The sequence below is a fragment of the Drosophila novamexicana genome, unplaced genomic scaffold, assembly GCF_003285875.2.
Source record: "Drosophila novamexicana strain 15010-1031.04,08,12 unplaced genomic scaffold, DnovRS2.1 tig00000108-arrow-pilon, whole genome shotgun sequence".
NCBI lineage: Eukaryota > Metazoa > Arthropoda > Insecta > Diptera > Drosophilidae > Drosophila > Drosophila novamexicana.
The window spans coordinates 3,672,436-3,693,881 of NW_020824772.1; the positions used below are offsets into that span (position 1 = coordinate 3,672,436).

A 21,446-nucleotide genomic window follows, 5' to 3' on the forward strand; every position below is an offset into this window, starting at 1 on the left:
AATTAATTTGTTCTTTATTCGTTTTGAAATATCGCAAGTGCGCTTTACAACTGTACAACATCATAACATTAAATTTAAGAGTACCGTGGACTATTTTAAATTAATTTCTTTTTTTCGTTAGCTGCGCAATTTCTGTTGTGACAATTTGACTTCTTTGGTTTTTATTTACAAAAGCAATTAGCATACACAGATATATAAACAACCTTACATACATATAAATATGATGAGTATGCATATAATATATACTATATATCAATACAATTTCGTACAATAAGCTTACAACAAAGTCATTGAGATACTTAAAAGCACGTAAATTAATCAACGCCTTAGACCTAGCTAGAGGGATATCTAAAAAGGAATGAATATCAACGACTTTTTGGGAAACTGGCATCGTTGACTCGGTAATCGGCGCCAAATGATATTTTGATCGTACCTAACCTAACTTACAATATATAAAGTCATAGGTTGTAGTTAGCGTTATCTACTTTCGCTGCTCGAAACGCTGCGTCAGCGACGCAATATTCGCTGACGCCTTCACCGTGGGTGGCGTGGGCGCGGCTGCTGCCGTAGCTGTTTTCGAGCCGCCCGGCACACGCTTTCCCAGGCCGCCGCCGCCGCCGCCGCTAAACGATGGCTTCGCCGAGAGCGGCTTGGGCTTCTGTATGGTGGCCGAGGGAGCGGCTGCTACGCCATTGGGCAGTGCTTTGGTTGCCTTTGTAAAGGACTTGGGTCGCGCTGTGCTGCCGCTGCCGCGCGGCTGATGAACCGCTGGAGCTGCAGATGCTTTGCTGCTGCTGCTGCTGCTGTTGCTGCTGGATCCGTTGGCTGCATTCGCGGGAACTGGCGCTGGCTTGAAGCTGGAAAAGGCTCGCGATGGCGAGATGTCTGAGCGTGTTGGCGCCACGCGCGCCACTGGCGCATTTATGGGCGGTGCACGCAGATATGTGGGCGTAACAGCTGGCTTATCCTCTGCACTGGCCGAGCTGCTGTTTCTGTTGCTGCCCGCGGGCTTCGGTGGTGCTGGACGCTTTGGACTACGCGGCGTTTCAGGCTGCTCGTCTACTGGTGCATCTGCTGGCTGTGTGTTGACTTTGCCCGAGTAGATGGAATCGCCGCCATTGAGTTTCTCAAACTCGTTGACAATCTCGCCCAGCAAGCCCATGTCGCCGGCGCTGACATTGCTGGCCAGGCTGGCCACCAGATCGCTGCGCTTTAAGGTCTGCGCTGCCGGCGGTATCTCCTCAATCACCGAGTAGATGGCATCGCTGGAGGCGCGCATTGGCGACTCCACGCACTCGCAATCGTCGTAGGCATTCTCGGCGGTCGTTTTAGCTGTGGCCACCGGCAGCTGATAGCCCGATGAAGTTGTTGAATTGGTTTTCTTCACAACCGGCGGCGGACGCGGTGGTGGCGATTTGGGTCGCGAACTGGCTGCTGTGGCGGCACCACCGGTATTCACTGAGCTCTTGGGACGTGCTGCGCCAGGCGGCGAACGCATCGAGCCGAAGGTCTGCATCTGCGTCTTTTTGGTTGGCGACCGCATGGACTGCGTGCGCTTCACTAAATTCTTGGTCTCCTCCTCGCGTGGTGTCGTCTCCGAGTCCGAGTTGGAGGACTCTGCCTGCAGCGGCAACGGCACAGGCATCGGTGCGGATATCTCTAGAGTGCGCAGTCGCTCACGATCAATGTACGTCTTTTCCTTGAGCGGCGGCTTCTCCTCCTTCTTCAGAAACGAGGCGAAGCGGCGTATGGTGCCGTCCCGTTTAATGTTCAGCTTGGGATCTGCGTGCAGCGGCACGGGCGGCGCTGGCGGAGTGGGCGCCGCACGTATGGGTGAAAGATCTCCATCTCCGCCCTTTAGCGGCACCATAGTCAGTGTGCTGGAATCCAGTTTCGGTTTGGATATGATGGGACGCGCTGTGGAGCCGGGATTGGGTGGTGGCAGCGCGGGTGCGGCTCTTGGCAAAGTACTTCTGCTCTTTGTGGCATCCTGTTCCTCTAGCTTGACCGCTGGCGGAGGCGGTGCAGCGCGCTGTGGCACCCCGTTGTTCTCCTGCTGCACCGTGGGCTGCACAAAGGCCACATTGGGTCCACTGTAATTACTCGCCGGCGAGCTGGCATTGTTCAGCGGACGCAATGTGAAACCCTTAAACTTGCCAAACATGCCTGGAGTATTGCTGGCTGGAGCGGCATCGCTCGAATCGCTGGGCGACTTCAGCAGCGCCGAGTTCATGTCATCCGTGCTGCTGGGCGTGGACTTTGGCAATCCATTGGCACCGCCTGCAGGCGGACCTGTGCCATTCTGATTGGAGCGCGTTGTGGGCTGTTTCTGATTGCTCGCGGTTTTCAAGCTGCAAATAAACAAAAGGCATATTAGCAGGAAAGACAAGCATAGTATGCGGGATATATAGATATATATTGCATTTATATAACATACCAACAGAAATCAGTGCAAAGTCAAAGAGGGCAGGCAAAATGACAAACCAACACCAAAAGCAAAGGCTAAAGAAAATTAACAGAGAGTAGATAACATGCGCACGCTGTTAACATGCAGCTAACAGCGACTTAACAGCAGAAAGATATAAAAACCCATATGCTACTAGATTTACAACTGACTTTTAAATTATTAGCAAGAGCTTAAACAAATGCAGCTAAATTGAATATAAAATATAAAATAAATGGCATAAAAAATAATACAATTATTTGCACTTCAGGTTATTTTAAAATACCTAACATTGATAAATCGAATTATTCTTAATGATTAATAAGCTGTTTTTCTAGTAACATATGGGAATTTTAACATTATAGAGCATAACAAATGTTAACATAGTATCCAACACCAAGCCATTATACTAAAACCAAATATTTATTTAAAATGAACACTTATAACTAACTAAAATTAAGGCACAAACACATCAGTTTTAAAGTAGGTTAAACGAACACAAATAAAAATGGGGAAAAGGTGCTTCAAAATGGAAAGTAAAAGGAACACGCTTCACATGCCGCAAGTATGCAAATATTTTTGGCAGTGTAATTGTTGTTGTTGTAATTGTTGTTGTTATTATTGTTAGTTTTTGGCACACCTCGCGGGGTCGCTCTGTATGTATTGGGCGCCCTCGGTGAGCGCCAAAGGATTTGTGGTTGCATGCAGACGCGGCGCCGTGATGTCCAGCTTGCGTCGCATTATGTTTGATTTGTTGCTATTGTTGCTATTGTTGTTGTTGTTGTTGTTGTTGTTGTTGCTGTGCGCTGGCACTGGCGGTGGCGGTGGCGGTGGTGCGGCTGCCACTGGAGTAAGTTGTGCATTGGAGAGCTTGCGCCGCAATAGAGGCGCATGCAGCACCTCGTAGTTGCTTTGGCTCTTGGGCATGGCAGGCGGATGCACTGCAGCAAGTGTGCCGGGATTGGACTTAAGACGCGGCAGGGTGGCGTGTATGTTAGTAATTGTGGCGGTTGCAGTGTGATTAGTTTGTGTTTTAGCATAGTGTGATGGTGGTGGTGCGTGCATTGGTAGTGGAGGAGCGTGTGCAGACGTAGAACTAGTGGTTGTGGGTGAGCTAGCTGTGGAGCAGAAGGAAACGGCGGCGGCGCAGCAGACGCCACTGCTGCTGCTGCTGCTTCTGCTGCTGCTATTACTACTAGACACGGACGTCGATACATACATATTCTCAGCAAGTTTTCCACCGGCGAAGAGTTTATTGTTCCGGAACACAAATCGATAGAACACCCAGAAGAGGAACAACAGCGGCAACACCAAGAAGAACAGGATGCCCAGGAAACGCTGGAAGCTAAGGGCGCCTGCAAGAAAAGAAATTAAAGACAAATATTGTTGCAATTATTGAAGAAAGTAATCTCAAGGCTTTAGAAAAGATCTGACAACACTTACTGCTCGGATCTGTGGCTGGTCCGCTGTCCACAGAACCACCATGCCCGGGCTTGCTGCATGCCTCTCCCCCGAAGCCCACATCGCAGTGGCAATGTCCTCGACTATTGCAGATACCATTGTCGTTGCAGTTTTCGGGACAGGGCGAACCCATGCCCATCTGTCGCACACGCTCCACGGCCAGGCACTGCTGATTGACGCACATGCTCTGGTCACCGCACTTGGCGCCGTTCGGCGTCAAACCTGGATCGATGGTTTGCAGACCAAGATCGACCAGAGCCGTGCGGCAGGGGACAAGACCATGACCGTGACTGACATAGGAATGGGATAGCACCGCTGCCGATTCCATGCCAAACTCCAGGCGCTCGTTCAGATGGATGCAGTGCAACATGCCACAGTTCGCATGCTGCGGCGTGCACTTCACGAAAGTCTTGTTCAGCCGATTGTAGCCACAGTTGCCCAGGCGGGTGCCCTCCACATTCTTGCCGTAGCAGTGTATAGAGTTCTCGCCCGTGGGTCCCCATAGGATGCGGCACTGGTTGGCATGGGAGCGGCAGGTGCCCAGAAAACAGTAAGCTTGATTATTATCGCATGGCTCCGTGTCACGTCTAAACACATCCGTCGGACAATACTCCGACTCGCCGGTACAGTACTCGGGCAAATCGCACTCGTTCTCCTCCGGACGGCAGGCACTGCCCGCCAGCTTGGGTCGGCATGTCTTCAGGTCACAGCACTCGCCGGTGGCGCACGAAGCGTTGCTGTGCAGCATGCAGGTGTGCGCATTGCAGCAGCTGTTCTCGCAGTGGGCGGGCAAGCCGCAGTCGCATTGCTCGCCGGGCTCCACAAAGCCGTTGCCGCACTGTGGCGAGTCGAAGAGGCGCGTCGGCTTGTTCCGCAGGCAGTAGTTCATGCCGCGCGAGAAAGCAATGGTCAGCTGATCGATGCTGCAGCTGCTCCAGTGCACCGGTACCACAGCCGTGCTGGAGGCAGCCATCACACACTTCTCGTCCGGACAGTGGCAATCGTTGGAGTCATGTTCCATGCCGAAATTGTGACCCATCTCATGGGCCATTGTCGTGGCCACCACGGCCAGCACCTGACTGTGCTGCATGCTGACGCCACCGGAGTACTCATACGTGCAAATGGGCCCCTTAAGCGCCTTGCCCACAACGCCGCCAGCGAAGGTCTCCTTGGTCAGCAGCTGAGCATTGTCGTTGGGATGGTCCACAACCAGCTTTGTGCTGCGATAGTTGAGGAAATTGCGCAGCGTGACATCTCCATCGCTGGAGAACTCAATCTCGTTCGATTCATTCCAAATGACGACGCCCACAAGCGCCACAAAGATGTTCAGTGGCACATAGAGCTGGAGTTGGATGGGAATGGGACGATATTAGTGGATCAATTAAAGCAAGTACACTTATTTTGCGCTACTTACGGCATTTACAATGTTGGCCAGATTCTTACAGTGCTGATGCACTCGCTTGTTATTCTCCCCAAAATGCTTGTACACTTTGTTGTCCACCACAATGACCAGCTCCACATAGCTGGAATATTTGTTGGCATTGTATGGACCACGTATTAGCTGGCTTTCATCTGCCTGGCGTCGATTGCGTCTCAGCATGCGATGGAATTCTCCACCATCCAATCGTTGTGGCAAAGCGGGTGGCTCAAGGTCCTGCTCCTCCTCCTCATCCTCCGCCAGATCCTGCTCTGGCGCATTGTGGTTGTCTGTGTGGCTGTCGTAGCCACAGGTGGCATTCTGTTGCAGCATGTCTGCGTGCCTGTAAAAACCAAACCCAACGTTGGTAATTTAATATTTCCGTGGCCAAAATTAATAACGGAAGTGGGCTTAAAGTGGTTATGGAATGTATAAATGGGCAGGCCAATAAAGAAAATATTTATTGAGCACAAATAAGGCAAACATTGAGGCAGGTAGCTGCCGAACCAGCTCCTACCTCAAGAGCCAAGGCAGAGCAAATATGGGTTTGGTTAGGCGCCCTTTACTTAGATATGTGTGCGTGATATAACGTTTGAGAAATAATAGATAGGGAATCCAGCACGTGGAAGATTACTCAAAACAAAAAGTCAAATTTGAAATTGAACTAGAACTGTTAGCAGACCATATTTAACATTTTATGCTATGCTAGTGCGCTGTACTGTTAATTGCCTTTATGTAAAGTTAAATGGCGAGCTGTTATTAACAGCTGTCAATAAATTGCATTCAATATTTGTAAGGCGAAATTCGAACAAAAGCTTAAAGCAATTGTTGGTCTTTCAGTTCGAGTTTCTTGAAGTGGGTCAGCCCTGTGCTCAGCCGTAACTCACCTGAGCAGAAAGTGGTCATCCTGCAGCCGTCCGCTGCTATCGCTGTGCGGGTGTATAAAGTACGTGTGCTGGCCATCAAAGACAACGCCATTGAGTCCGCCATCGCAGGTGGACAGCGCCACAGTCGAGTCCGGCTTGCCGTGTATGTGTCCCTGGTCGGTTACAGATAATGTTAAAAATGCCGTAAAACCGAAAGCCAACAGAAACACGGAGGGGGAGAGAGACTCACCTGATAGTGACATAAATCAACGTCAGTCTTGGTAAAATTGCGCACCACGTAGCCAGTGGCGCCATCCTCCTGGTTGCTGGCATTCTGATAGCGCAGGAAGTGGGCGTCGGGCAGTAGGCGATCGTTGCGCTGCAGTTCGATTTGGATGCGTTGTCCTTGATGCGTGTAGCTCAGTGTAAAGTGAGGCGCGTGCAGACCATCCTGGAATTCCACATAACAAGATTAAACCATTAAAGTGATTTCAATTTTCTTTCTCATTTCATATATAATTTTAACACGCAAAGTGTGAACACACACGCCAATCCGAAACTGAAGGGCGTCTGTCCGTCCACACATATTTCTAGGTGCGAATGTGTAAATTTCTGCGACCCATGTCGCGGCATGAACCTTAATAACAGGCCGTTCCTTTGGCCGCTCGTGGAAACTAATTAAAAAGGGTTTTTGTTGCGCTCGGCACACCCAGCGCCCACATAGCAAGGACTTTAGCGGCCTGTCATGCTCCTCGCTGTGCAATCTTGCTTAATTTTGTTGACTGTTGGCCTTACTTTTATTCATTTAAACGGCTTTTTATCAGCTCGGACTAATTACAAGCGCGCCACGTGCTAAGTTCGTGTCAATGGCCGGTCAAAGGTTACGTATATTTATAAGGACAACTCAAATTGCTTAATTGAAAAACTTTGCTGTTGAAAATGAGCAAAAATAGTCTGTCAGTACTGTAAATCCTAATCAACATGACAATATTTAATATAGAAGTGTTTCTGTTATAATTCTATTTAAATCAAGACGCTCCCATAAACATGGAACACCATTGAAATAGATCTGACATTTTCAGTCTAATCAAATATTTAAAGACATTTTTAGCTCTTGTTGCTTTACTGGATTATACTTTTCATGTTTGTTTTAGCCTTGCTTTTTAATTTGCTTATCGCCTGCTACTCGCTTTGTTTTTTGGGTTGCTTCCTGCTTTGCTTCTCGTTGAGCTTCTCGCTTTGTTGTTATTGCTTTTTACTATCTGCTTCTCGCTTTCTAATGTAAATGCTTCCCGCTAAACTTCACGCTTTGCTTCTCACTTAACTCTTCATACGCTTCTGGCTTGCTTCTCGCTTTGCTTCTCACTTTGCTAGACGCTTCACTTTTTTACATCTCATTGGCCTCTCGCGTTGTTTTTCACTTAGATACCCGCTCACTTTTCTCTTTGCTTCTCTCTGGAGCCCTTCCCTGTGATCTTGTCTTTTCGTTTCACTTGCATCAGTTGACCCAGATGTGGCCAGTTAAGCTTTCATAATTCTAATTTCCAACAACTACCAGTACTCACCGAGGCATCCAGAGTGCTCTGAAGGCTGCGCTTAGTGCGTCCATGTTGCACTTGGGGGCGTATCACAGTGTGAGTTGAAAACTCATTTAGGGCAGGAAAATAGTCACCAATGTGTGCTGCAAGTAGATGATAACAAGAAAAAAACAGGTAAGTATGTAAAAATATGCAAAAGCGATTATCAAGCAAACTGTTGTAATTAGACCAAAAAACACGCAGTGCTACATATCATGTACATCGGAGCATGTATGCGTATGCCGGGGGCACACCCAAAAGCACACAGTTAACAACATGACAATGACAAATCCGCAGTGAGTGAAACTCTGGCCCTGACTGAAAGGTGTCTCTAATGGGCTTAAGTTCCAACTCAAAATGCTGACAGCTTGAGCCCATAATTAAAGCAAAGCAGTCTGATAATTATTTAACGTGCTGGCATTGTTGTTTGCTCATAGATGGACGGACGCCTGATAAGATGCAACAAAGTATCTAACAATGTGTCCGTATCGAGCAGATACACTCATAAGTATCACCAAGTACAGCATCTCGACAAGCAGCTCCTCTCTGTAAGATGACTGATGTGCGATATGTGGCCATGAGCGGCGCTAAAATTAGCAAGTTCATAAATTAAGTATGTGCGATACATATTTAGGTCTACACATTATATATATATATATGTGCTCAAGATGCTGCTCAAGTTCTTCCAACAGTCGAAGAGCTGTTGTTGGGCGAAGGCTTTGTTGTAACGCAAAAACACGTCTAATTAATGCAGACCAACAGACAGCGCAGATGTCTGACATGCAGCAGCATCAGTACGTTTTGGGCTTTTGTATCTTGCAGATACACATTTCAAGACATTTCGCACATTGCGTGGGCTCACACACAGCTACAGACGTCGAGGGCACAAGTGGCCGTCGCCTCGAAGCATATTCATCCACTCACATGGCCAGCAGCAAGACGAAAAAACAATCAACCTCAGCACACGAGGTTTTTGGGGGCCCCCAAAAAACATCTTTCAATTTTGGCCGCTGCTGCTAAGTCTGGCACAACCACAAGATCACGGACCACTGGAGAGACCAGCCAAGTTGTCGGAGCATCAACGGTTTCTCCACATGCACAAAAGTCACAGACGCTTTCTAAATGTCACACGCGTCAGGGCATTTTGTTTTACAACAACGCCCCAGAATCGCATCCAGCGATATATTTAAAAACATGATTTTTAATACCCTTACAAATGGTATTAATAATCGTATCATAAAATATGTAATGCATTAACGCGAGCCCATAAAGTGCACTAATAGCCGGGCAATGACGGCTCCCATCACTTTGGTTCTCACTAAGCTCTTAGTTTGGAAAGTATCTGATAGATACTTTAGTAATAGATTTGCTTAGTTGTTTGTAAACTATGCTAAACTTAAGGGTGTTTATTCTTCGGCACCATATTGATAGCTTAAATTTTTTTCTTATTTAATTTATTTTTATAAACGCAACGTTTAACGCACAACGCTGAACGCCAGCAAATTGGATTCCTCTTTCTTATAAGCAGGCTTCTCTTCTTTTAGATGAACTTTTTTGTTGGCCTTGTCAGTGCAACGCGCAATTAAGGATGTCGGATTTAAGAGCTGCTGAGCATGATATAATGAAGGGTACTCAAGAAAGGCTAATCAATTTTAAGTCTGTTCTTGTGCTTTAAGATCTGCATTTTCTTGTAAAAAGATGACACGAGCTTAAAATAGAATTAAGGCATGAGGATCGGAAAGATCTAAAATAAATGTAAAAAGGATTAAAAACAAGAATAAGAATAAGAATAAGAATAAGAATAAGAATAAGAATAAGAATAAGAATAAGAATAAGAATAAGAATAAGAATAAGAATAAGAATAAGAATAAGAATAAGAATAAGAATAAGAATAAGAATAAGAATAAGAATAAGAATAAGAATAAGAATAAGAATAAGAATAAGAATAAGAATAAGAATAAGAATAAGAATAAGAATAAGAATAAGAATAAGAATAAGAATAAGAATAAGAATAAGAATAAGAATAAGAATAAGAATAAGAATAAGAATAAGAATAAGAATAAGAATAAGAATAAGAATAAGAATAAGAATAAGAATAAGAATAAGAATAAGAATAAGAATAAGAATAAGAATAAGAATAAGAATAAGAATAAGAATAAGAATAAAAATAAGAATAAGAATAAGAATAAGAATAAGAATAAGAATAAGAATAAGAATAAGAATAAGAATAAGAATAAGAATAAGAATAAGAATAAGAATGAGAATAGAATAGGAAATAATAATTCCAAATGCCGGTAAGAACAGAATCTGAAATTATATTATTAATTTCCGGGATCTATTAATGAATTCTTTTGGCATATTTCAGATTCTTGATGGTCTTGTTTAACAATAATGAACATGTCTTAAAGGAATTTGGTATAATTTGCTTATTTGTATTATTCGAATAGTTGTTTAGAAATTTCCCATTTGGTCCGTGCCAATTTGTTTTGTTTTTGCTACAATTTCATTCATGATTTGGAAAATGCTTTCAATAGAAACTAATAGAAATTCTCTGCAAACATATGTAGGCACATATGTCAGGAATTGTGGAACATTAATGAATAAGAAGTGACTAATCAATGTCTTAACAGCCTTAATGACTTGCAGACTAATGCAACAATGCCTTCAAGATAACCAAAACATAAGTAATTATGGATGTGTCGAATATCATGGGAGTAAAATGTATTGTAATTAACCCCAACGAAAACTTGAATGATTAATAGTTCTGACGACTAATGAGCTGCTTTGTAGCAATGCCCTATAGCTAAAGTAGATAGAGGAAGGCATCCAGATTCCATAAAATCTATACAATTATATTCCTGTGGAGCCAAACCGTTTCGTCTGTATAAGGGCAGGAATCCCGAAGACTAAAAGAGCTGCGGATTTGCCAAACTTGGAGTTTTTGCAATTTTGGGTGGCTTCTTCTCTGCTTACCTTTAATCTATATTAGGCTTGTCTATTCTAAACATACTCAAATGTTAATTTCCAGCTGTTGACTATGATTTGCTGTGCGAGTTCTTGGTGAGTGTGCGCTTAGTGCTGCGGCACGGAGTATATTAAAAATAGCTGTGAAATGTGTTATCAAATGATAAGCGCAGCTGATAAGCGGTGCTCGCATATGCACACATATGCAGCAATAAAAACATACCTATATATGTATATATATATGTGTATATCGAGTACAGGAAGGGTTAACATGGAGAATGCGAAATAAGAGGTCGTTAAAGTAACACAAATGCCTTGGCTCAAGAGCTGAGAGCAAGCGGCGCCAGGAGGCGTTACAAGGACCTTTTGTAGTGGAAAATCATTAAAACTAGAACACAATAAACGCACACAACACACACTAGACAGCGGGAAATTATCACACGCCGCGTTTTGAGCTGTGCTCGAGGCAAGAACATATGCTGCATTAGGGTCAGAGCGGGAAGCTGGCTGTGGCACTAGGACAGGGGCGTTGTCTAGGCGCGCGTCCATCAGCGTCTCCGGTCATGCAGATGAAATTCGAAGGTCTAAAAATAAAAATATTATGGAGAGAGAGAAAAAATAAACCCTCGACGCGGTTCTTGACGTTTTGACGAACTCATGTCGTCGCGCACTTTGATGTCAATGATGTTGCCGACGAGGATGACGCTGGTGATAATGATGATGCCCAGGATTATTGGTATGCAGCAGGATTGGGTTGCAAGTTGTGCCAACAACGCAGCGTTTACTATATTTGGGTGTAGGGTCTGTGGAATTGATTATCGCAGAGCCCGCAGATCATCTAGTGAATCTCAATTGATTTTTCATGCAAATCTCATGAAGCGGCAGCCATCACTTGGCACTTGTCGACCCAAACCGCCCGAGGGTACATCGCTCGATCTCGTTGTCGTATAACAATCAACAGCGGCAACAAAATTTATATTTATAACTCGCATTGTCATAAAAAATGAATATAGTACTAGAATGACATTAAAAAAACAAATACCATGGGATACTTGAGCTGGCGACAAAATTGAGAATTTGATGGCTGAGCCAATTGACAAACTGTGCCCATATATATTTTCTAGTTATATTCTGAACGTTTACGAAAGGCCAATTAAAATGGCACTCAATACGAGACTTTCAATTTGAATATTTTCCATTTGAATGATGAAAAATGTGAACGCTCAAGTGGAGGAGGAGAAGTAGGTTTGAACGAGGGGAGCACGAAGTATTTCTTAATCATGGCCAAAGGCATTTGATATTAATGCTGAAATGCTAGAAAAACTATGATGCCAACGGGAGAAAAATGCCAAAGTCAATTAAAAATGCCTCATTTGGGGTAAGTTGCAAGCGGCAGGGCATCATAAAATTTGTAACACTTCACGGTTAAGTTCGAACGCTCCGTTCTGCCCTGCAGTGCATCAAAATATTAATAGAAACTCTAAATCAGGGCATAAATATTATACAAAAAGCTGGCTGCCAAGCTCCATAAACAGATTAGCAGCAGCTACCTAGGGCGTGGGCAGGGCCAGGGCAGGGAAAACTTAGGAGGAGCTGGAGGAGAAGACGGAGTTGCCCATATAAAAAGGTCAACGATTCACGAATATGGCAAATGCATTACGAATGCATTTCGTGAACGTCTGCGCGTATTTCAAACCGAAAATGTGTGCCTAATTGATAAACAAGGCAAAGACCAAGTTGGAATTGAAGACTGAGTAAAAGTAATCGAATGCGGTGGTGCAACTTTTTCTATTCCACAATTTATTTGTGTACACATTTGTGCTGGAAACTCAGTTTGAAGTTTTTCAACTTTTGTGTTTCGGGCTTGTCGTTGTGCCTGCGCATAATTGAATAATACAAAATTTTTCAATTGTTTCGGTTGAGGGCAACGCAAAGCGTTTTTCCTCTAACCAAAACCAAACGCAACGATACGCAACGTAATAAAAATGAAAACAAACCCCCAAACGAGGAAAGCAAATAAGGAAAGCCAGGCACACACACTCGCACACACACACTCACACACACACTTTATATCACATCACAATTCAATTAAATTGTTTGCTTTGACTTGAGCAGGGCATGAATAGCTCTCAAAATTGACAATTTTTAATTCAAGAGACTACATAAATAAGTATTCATATAAAATGCTTGTGTATGGATATGATATGATGTGTGAAGTATCCTGGAAATGTACCTTAAGGACGAGTTAGCTGTGGATTGAGCAAACTTTGAATTACATAAATAATCTGTGCTCAGTCAAAGCAATACAATATAATAATAAAATGTACAATTTAAATTCAAAATTGCTGTTGCTGAGTGCTTGATAACCCACAAGTGTGTGATAGTAAAGATAATGCTATATCTTAACTTTAAGCGAGATAATCTTAATATGAGTATAGTCAAAAGTTAAATATATAATAAATGTCGATACTTGTTAAGGTATAGAAAGTGCGAAATATCTATAATTGGTGTTGATTCAGGTTGTCTATTTATATAGAAGGAAGTTTCCAAATATATTTCTATTAAAGCCTTTGAATCTTAAGCCTTTTTATAGATTAGACGCAGAAGTTGTACAAATTCGTTCATCAAATGTTCATAAAACGAAAGTTTTGCCAAGATCAGCTCAGATTAAGACAAAAATTAATCTAACACCAAGTGCACTTAATCCAACTCTAAAAATGAGAAGATCGTGTTAGGTGCTTATCTGCTCAGCGCGCAACAAATTGCTCGACAGTAGCACAAATTGCCTTTCACCTCGATTTTCACCTGGCAATCGCGTAGATTTTGCTAAGCCAATTCATGCAACTGCCGCTTGCAACACAACTGCAACAAGCCACGCAATGCAAGGCAACTGTCGTGCCCCGCACCACCGCACCCCCGCAGCCCCCCGCAGCCCCCCGCAGTTAACAATAACTGCAAAACAACATCTCGAATTTGGGTTAAACGCAAGCTGTGAGCAGCAAAAATGGTTCGAGCTAACATCGTCAGGTGGGGCATCCTCTTAGCCGAGTTGTGGTTGGTTTTGCTGCGGTTTAGTCACAACTTTGGCAGCATGTTGCATGATTTTCACGTTTCACTTGGGCTCAATTCGATGCTGTTAATCAAAGTGCAGACAGGTGAAAATGCAATTAAAAGGCGTAGGACATGGGCGCTGGGATTTAGTTTCGTTAGGGCTGTACGAGCGTGTTTTTCTGTTAGATGGTAGAGCTGATTGATATTGATGGAGCACTGTCAAAGTTCAGTCTGCACGGGCTGGAGTATAGCTGCGGGACTTGCTGGGGTGCTGTCTGAATTATTTATAAGCTACCAGACGTTCGCTTGTATAAATAACAGCAGACACGATGCAGTCAGATACAAAAACAACAACAGCCAGCAAAAACAGCTAAAAGCCAGAAACACGACATCCACCAGTAAAAAGAATCAGAAATCAAATTGTAACTTGAGAGCGCGCCCGCAGCCAAGAAAGGACGTCACGTCGCACGATTTGTGCCCCAGGCCGTAGCCAGGGCTGTGGCTATGTGGCATGGTCGGCGGTTGCACCACCAGCTTCAGGTCTCAGCCATAAAGCCGCTTTGTTTGACACGACTTGGAGCTGGCGTGAAAGGCACTTGAGAGCCCCTGAAACAATTGTGGGCTTTTGGAGGCGCTCAGATTTCCGGCATTTAACTGAAATGCACTCACCAAATGTCAAGGACAGGCTCGGCGATTCTGTGTGTGGCCAGCCAGCTGCATCTCCACCTGAAACAGTCGACGCTCAGGTATCAGATACGATACTTACGAGATCTTAAAAGTGCTTTGTCTGCCATCTATTGACTTTCAATTTTCAGCTCAACTCAAGATTATGATCAAGTTGAATAAAAAGGGTAGCGCGTGTGGTCCCATTCTCAGGCACAATGGGGTTCAGCTTAATATTTTGGGTAGGGCACCTGTCCGAGCCGAGGCTTCAACTTCATTAGACAACCTCATTAGAGGCGCATTAAAGGCTATTGATGTGCCATAAGCAGACATGCGATCAGTGGGCGTGGCATGTGCTTGTCATAGAATGCATGTTGCATGCCGCTGCTCGCAGCATGTATGCGTATGCCAAGTGGCAGCAACACAGTGTCACGTTGTGCAAATTGTGTTCTATGCGTTTTTTTTTTTCCGAAGTGCAGTTTTAAATGAGGCATACAACAGAACAGGCAGCGCTTTGTTTGCAAGTGTAAAACAGATGGGGTGCAGTACACTGAGCGAAATCTATAAATCTACAAGATAAAAGCAGTAAGAAGTTCAAAATTATATGAAAAATAATGATATTGATTCCAATAAGTCCATTTCCATTCCAGTCCATTCTTTTATTAATCTTTTTAAAATAAGTCATAGATAAATGATAGATTAAGTCAGGATTAATGCGATCAAATGTTTTATTCGATTTTTACTTTCTAAACTTTTTCTCTGAGTGTATAACCTGACCGTACTCCCACTTCGCTTTGGGCACTCGGCTTTTGTTTATTTGTGGGGCAAATGCAATGGGCGTCTGTAACGATTGCCCAGGACCAGGCCTAGGCCCGGGCCCGGGCCCTTTTGCATTTGCTTTCAATTAGAGCCAGCTAAAAATAAACCTGGCCCAAGTCTGCTGCATTTTCCCAGTTTTTTTGTTGTTGTTGGTTTCTTTTTATACACTACCACTTGGAGCAAATTAATTGCCTTAAGGAGAGTCGATTGCCTGTTGCAGTGTGAGCATAAATTATGCTTCTCCTTTTTTCCCCATTTGTGTGTGTGTTTGGTGAATGCAACAATTTGTATAAATCAATAGGCGTACTTGTTGACAGGCGCCTACGGTGCCGTTACACGGCAGCGTCTGTCATTTAAATAAATCGTATACAACTCAAGCTACAACCGTGACCTTATTCTTATGTACGCCACTGTGCCGACAGCACAGTGCTGTCTATATTGGGGTTTAGGGGCCTGTTTGTTTGTCTATTTTATTTAAATTTCATCAAATTTGGTTATAAATATAAGAATTGTATTAACAAAATGTCATAAGGATAGGTAAACTTTTGCAACAAACACTTGAAATAAAAACCTTGTAAAATGTTCTTGGCTTTTACTTCGAGTACCTTTCATTCAAAGAGTGTTGTGGAATAAATTGAATTATGAAAAGTTTCCTATATCTCAATAATATTCCCGTAATAAACGTTTCTATATAATTCCAAATTTGTTATATGAAATAGGCCGCCTTCAGCTTTGCTTCGATGCGTTTCTATGGCAACTTCCTGTTGCGTGTAATTGTGTACCTGCAAAATCTCATTAATCTCAACCCCTAAACAATAAACCGTGTGTTCACACACATTTGGCCTAAACAAATTTCTCAGCTTGCATAGAGAAAAGTGCAAATCATGCCGTTGGTTAATTATGAATCGCTCCATCTGTGTTATCTCAGGCAGAATGAATGCTGAAAATCGCAATATAAACGGCATTGTGCAAAATCAGAAAGGCATGTAGGTAGGCTAGATAAAGATCATGACTGTAGGTTGCACCTGCCTCGGCCAGGGACAAACAACAAAGCCACAGCGGGTGGCAAAAACTAATAGAATAAAACACAGCAACAATTTAGAGCCCGTTGCTTCGAGTGGAGCGCAACGGGCGGGCGTTTATCCATAGAGTATATAAGACTAGGCTGCAGGCGGACACTTCACTCACAAGGACTTGCATTAAATTGTTGCACGGTTTTTAGTTTTTTGCCAGCAAGGTCAACTTAGTCTGGTCTGTCGGCATTACAGGTGCTAGGTGCCTGTCGCATTTAGCACATTTTTAACAATGAGATTTTTGGCAAGTGCCTGGCAACTACCGCTTTTCCCGTTTGGGACGGTCCATTGCGTGTGGCTATCAGGGGACAGCTTGATGTGCGTTGTGTCCTGTGACACTGGCTGTGTATTTGTAGCTGGCACAGGTAGAGCCGTGAGTTAAGCCGTGAAATTTCACACCCGCTGTGGTTGGTTTTTGTATGAAGTGTTTGTCAAGCTGAGCCCAGGCTCAGGTAGTACCCAATATGGCCACTTAAGTCTCGCAAACTCATTGCTGTTTATCATCGTTCCGGTTAGGGAACTGAGATGTATTTTTTTTTCTTTTGCTTTTGCCCATTGTCAAAAAGCAAACATTGCCAGCGGCCTTAACTGTTTGCCATTCTATCTGGTACTCTTGACATTACCTGGGCAATCAGGCATATATATACACTAACCATATATGTTAGCTCCTGCGCTGCTCCATGAAAGGTGCTGTTTGTCGTGTCAACTTTATTATCTGCCCTGGAGCTCATAAAAGCAAAGCAAGAAACCGACATGCTACATATTAGGGGTGTTTCTAATTGATAAGCCCAACAACTAAACGCATTGAAACTTGTTGGCTGGGCTTAATCATCGCAGCTTTAGACCGCCAACGCCATTAAGTCATAAAAAAAGGAATTTTCAAATAAAAAGTGCAGACAAGAACGACAATTAAAGGCATTGACTTGTGGGATAGCTCAGCGGAAAAGGTCAACAACTTGATTAAACCTAGCCATAAATGAATCTCTACGTTTAAGGCAATGGCAAGAACGAGCGAGAGGTTTATGGACCTTGTCTTTGGACCTGTTGCGGCATCTAAATGCACCCACCCGCATTAACTAATGCGACATTTCAAATGGCAGTGCGCTTTTTCTGCTTCTTTTGAATCAACTCAGCCGTATTATGCTACCTGAATGTTTAGTAAAATATATTTCTTTGTCTCTTTAGCTTTTTGTTTCAGGTAAAGCACAAAGGCATATTCTCTATCTCTTTATAATATGCACTTCTGATTAAAATCAGTGACATTAAGCGAATACATAATTCATGTGTTTTATGACATACTTATTCGCACAAACTGACGGATGTTCTGGTATCTCAGTATATAGGAAATGCATTAACTGTAAACAAATTAAATTAAATGCGCCTCAAATGCACATGGCAACATTATAGCTGTCTGACTGAATGATTGAATGAATGACTGACTGAATGACAGATTGCTGAAATAAATCTCAATCGGCGTAAATTGCAATGCGCCTCCGTCTCTATTATACGAGTTTAAGTTCTGTCTTCAGATTTAGTGCATGATTTATACAGTTGGCGCCGGGGCAAATTAAACATGAATTGGGTTACGGAGAGGTCGTTGCTCTGTAAGCGCCTCACAGTTCAGCTCATAACTCTTTATGGTTATTCATTTTAGCTTTTTAATTTATTAAGACATATATTCTTAAAAATGAACAATCTGTGCCAAGTGTCATTTAGCTATAGCTATGACTTTTTCAAGAGAACCATATCTAAGGCTAGTGTGGATGTTATGAGGTTTAAAGGCCAGTTGTCAATACAGCTGAATACTGTTAACAAAGTAGGGAAAGTTAAGGTTAAACATGTACATGAGCTTCGGTTTGGAAAACACAAGGAAGGTTAAAGTTAACCAAAGCGTCAGCATGTCTAGAACTATTAAGAGAAACGTGCAAATAAGAGGGTATAGTTATTGAATCAAAATGTATTAAAATAGAAGAAACTTTTTTAGGCATAAGACATTAATAGCTAAAACCTTTCTGGACTATATTCATTATTTAAAATAAATATATATGTTTTACTAGTGCCAACGTGTTTACGTAGTTATTGTGGGAATTAATTTAGATATTCAGATTGCATACAGCTCAAACAAATTATCTATTTATAAACGTACGCCTTTTAATACCCGAATCTCTTATCATTTAGCAAAGTTGAAATTTATTTAAGAACTCAAATATTTGCACTTTTCGTATCTGGGTCTAATGCTGTATATTATAAAATGTATTTTTAAGTAAACATAAATTCACCCGCCATATTGTGTGCTCAGGCTAAATTTAACATGAACTGCAAAGTCTGGTGTCCGGCAACATGTTGGCAGCTGTTTACGACTTGTTCGTCAGCGACAAAGGCCCGAGGTTCGAGCCAAATTGTATTGGCTTAGTTCGTTCACTGGCAATTTATAGTTATAGCATAAACATTACGCACAATGCAAGCTGCATGTTGCAAGTTGCATCAACATTGTTGCGTCCATTTTTGGAGTTGAGTGCCCGTTTCTCAGTAATGTCCAACCATTGTTGCCCGCTTGGCCCTTGTCGTATAGAGTACATATGCGTATGTTGTTTATAAGAAAGCTGCCAACGATTCCAGTTGCAGTTTGTGCCAAAAATGGAAATAAAACGCATGTGGCAAGAATGTTCAATATACCTCAACGCTTCTTCACTTCGTAACTTTGTGGCTCTAGCTGTTGGCCATAACGGCTTTTTATGTGGTCAATGATCCTTAAACAAGCGCCTGGGAAGCGCACTCGCCGCATGGCATTTCCTTTGTTTGCTTAAAAAAATGCATACACACAACGACAGACAGAAAGGCGGAAGCAAAGCCAAAGGATAAATGCAGTTTTCTCAGTATTCTCTGTCGACTGCTCACAATGTTTGTGGGCGTGGCCACCGCACACACACACATATGCCAGAACTGTCGAAAGTTGGTGAGTTTCCATATTATTAATCAATGCTGTTATCGATTTGACTGCGCCCACAACAGCAACTGCAGTAGACAGGGGCCACGCCCATTTGTTCGTAGGATTTTGTGGTTATCCTTTGTCTGGTTCCGCTAATTACTTATCATCAGTTCGTATAGCAACCATCCAAGTGGGTCATGCTCTCAGCTGGCAATGCATAGCCTTGACTATAGTTATGGGTTAAGTTTTTGCTTTTGCTTGAAAAATGTGGAAAATTGCGCATTTCACGCCTTTCCGTTGCCACAGCAAAGCGCTCGGAAAACTTTGTGACAAATGCTCACTGTTTTCACAACTTGGCAGAAAACAGAGTTTTAGTTGGAATTCAATTTAAATTCCGCCTGGGGCATTGGAAATCCGCCACACACACACACAAGTTTTGCTTTGCCAAGTCATTGCCAGCGCTCATTAATATGCTTCGGCGACTGTTGCCATTAAATCATAGTGGTAGTTGCCTTGACCATTTTGGCCAACCAATTTGGCAAGCCTTAAAAGTATTACAGCCAGAGTCAAAGACCCGGCCACCACGCGCATCTGTAGCTAAATTTGCACAAGGCCAACCCTTTACTCCACATTTCACTCTTCAAATCGTTGAGCAAAGATTATTTTGCTGTTACTATCCTATGTGTGTGTTAAAAAGGGGCTGCTTCTACTGAAATCGATTATTTGCTTTATTGGAAATACCTATGCCAAAGCTTAAATACCAAAAAACTTCAAAACTATCTAATAAAGATGGTATATGGAAGTTATTTAAGAAGTTGTAAAGCTAACAGATTATAAATGGAGGATTTGTGAGCCTTTATGAAAAACTCGGTGTTAATTCTTTGCAAAAAGGGTGAGATCGCCATATAGATATAGATATAGTTATAGATAAAGATATAGATATAGATATAGATATAGATATAGATATAGATATAGATATAGATATAGATATAGATATAGATATGGATATAGATATAGATATAGATATAGATATAGATATAGATGTAAATGTAGATGTAGATATAGATGTAAATATAGATGTAGATCGAGATATAGATAAAAACTTAAACCTAAACCTAATCAAATGCGTTTCAAAGGGATTTATAAGATATATTCTTTAACTCCAAATTTATTTTAAAAAATGCTGTACTATGCAATCTTATTTATTTTAATATTAGTTAAGAGTTTGTGAATAAATTAGTTGCTTGGTTTATTTCGATTTTTAAACAAAATTCTGGCATATTTAATCCTGGCTTAAGTATATTTAGTCAATCACAATTACTGCCAACTGGTTCCGTCTTAATCCCATAATCTATGACTCTCAGCTGTGGCCTAGTTTGGCCAGGTGAGTAGCCAGACAAGGTCTGTATTTGGCGAATACCTTTTGAGTCGGCTGCATATCATGACGAGCAGCTGTTTGGCAAAAATGAAACCAGCACCAAAACTATATATACAAAAAAAAAAAAAAAATGATGACGACTCTATTAAGGCCGCAACAAAATTTTTTGTATCATTTGCTGAAGAGCTTGGCAACAAAATAGCACTGCGATTATATCTGATAAGGGTTGTTTTTGTTGTACTCGCTGTGCTCGGTTATTATTTTACTGGAGAGAGCTGACACAAATTCGACGCTCTACTTTGCAAACACGCGAAAATAATTCGCAAAAGATAGACAGGATTATTTATAATTATGATAATGAGCATGCATTTGAATGTCAGGAGATGGTTTATGATATATATATATATTCAGAGCGAATGACTCACGCCGAGCGCATTTGGGAGAATAGAGAGAGAGAGAGAGTCTTCAAGCAAGTGGCTGCTTACCTGGAAAACAGAGAAAATGATTTGAAATTAGCTGAGGTTTAGATTAGAGATAAGGCAATATAATTAGCATGTAACGAAATGAATACAGTTTTCAGCTAAGCCGCTGAAGGGTTAATGCAGTCCGTCTGGGACCACAGCCAATTACAATTAATAACCCATTAATGACAGGCGACTCTAAATTATGAGCAACTCTCTAATGCATCTTGACATTGAACTGCACTCGGAGGGCAATAGAGGCATAGGCATTCGGCATGGCCGTGGCAAACTTTCCCAGCTGCCATCCAAATACCCAAACACGCTTTTCCTATAAATCACTCAAG

The 21,446-nt window shown here is 42.6% G+C and overlaps 1 protein-coding gene across 1 annotated transcript in view; it reads right to left on the reverse strand.

Annotated features, from left to right (window-relative positions):
• Positions 1–24: 24 nt before the first annotated feature.
• The window catches only part of LOC115771890 (disintegrin and metalloproteinase domain-containing protein 9), a 36,916-nt gene continuing 15,494 nt past the window's right edge, over positions 25–21,446 (reverse strand). Inside the window, exons 2-8 of the mRNA XM_030717774.1 lie at positions 7,753–7,868; positions 6,438–6,638; positions 6,209–6,360; positions 5,319–5,664; positions 3,887–5,246; positions 3,663–3,798; positions 25–2,351 (exon numbers count right to left, since the gene is read on the reverse strand). Coding sequence (XP_030573634.1) covers positions 482–2,351; positions 3,663–3,798; positions 3,887–5,246; positions 5,319–5,664; positions 6,209–6,360; positions 6,438–6,638; positions 7,753–7,868 — 4,181 coding nt within the window. The 3' untranslated portion in view covers positions 25–481. The remainder of the gene's footprint in view (positions 2,352–3,662; positions 3,799–3,886; positions 5,247–5,318; positions 5,665–6,208; positions 6,361–6,437; positions 6,639–7,752; positions 7,869–21,446) is intronic.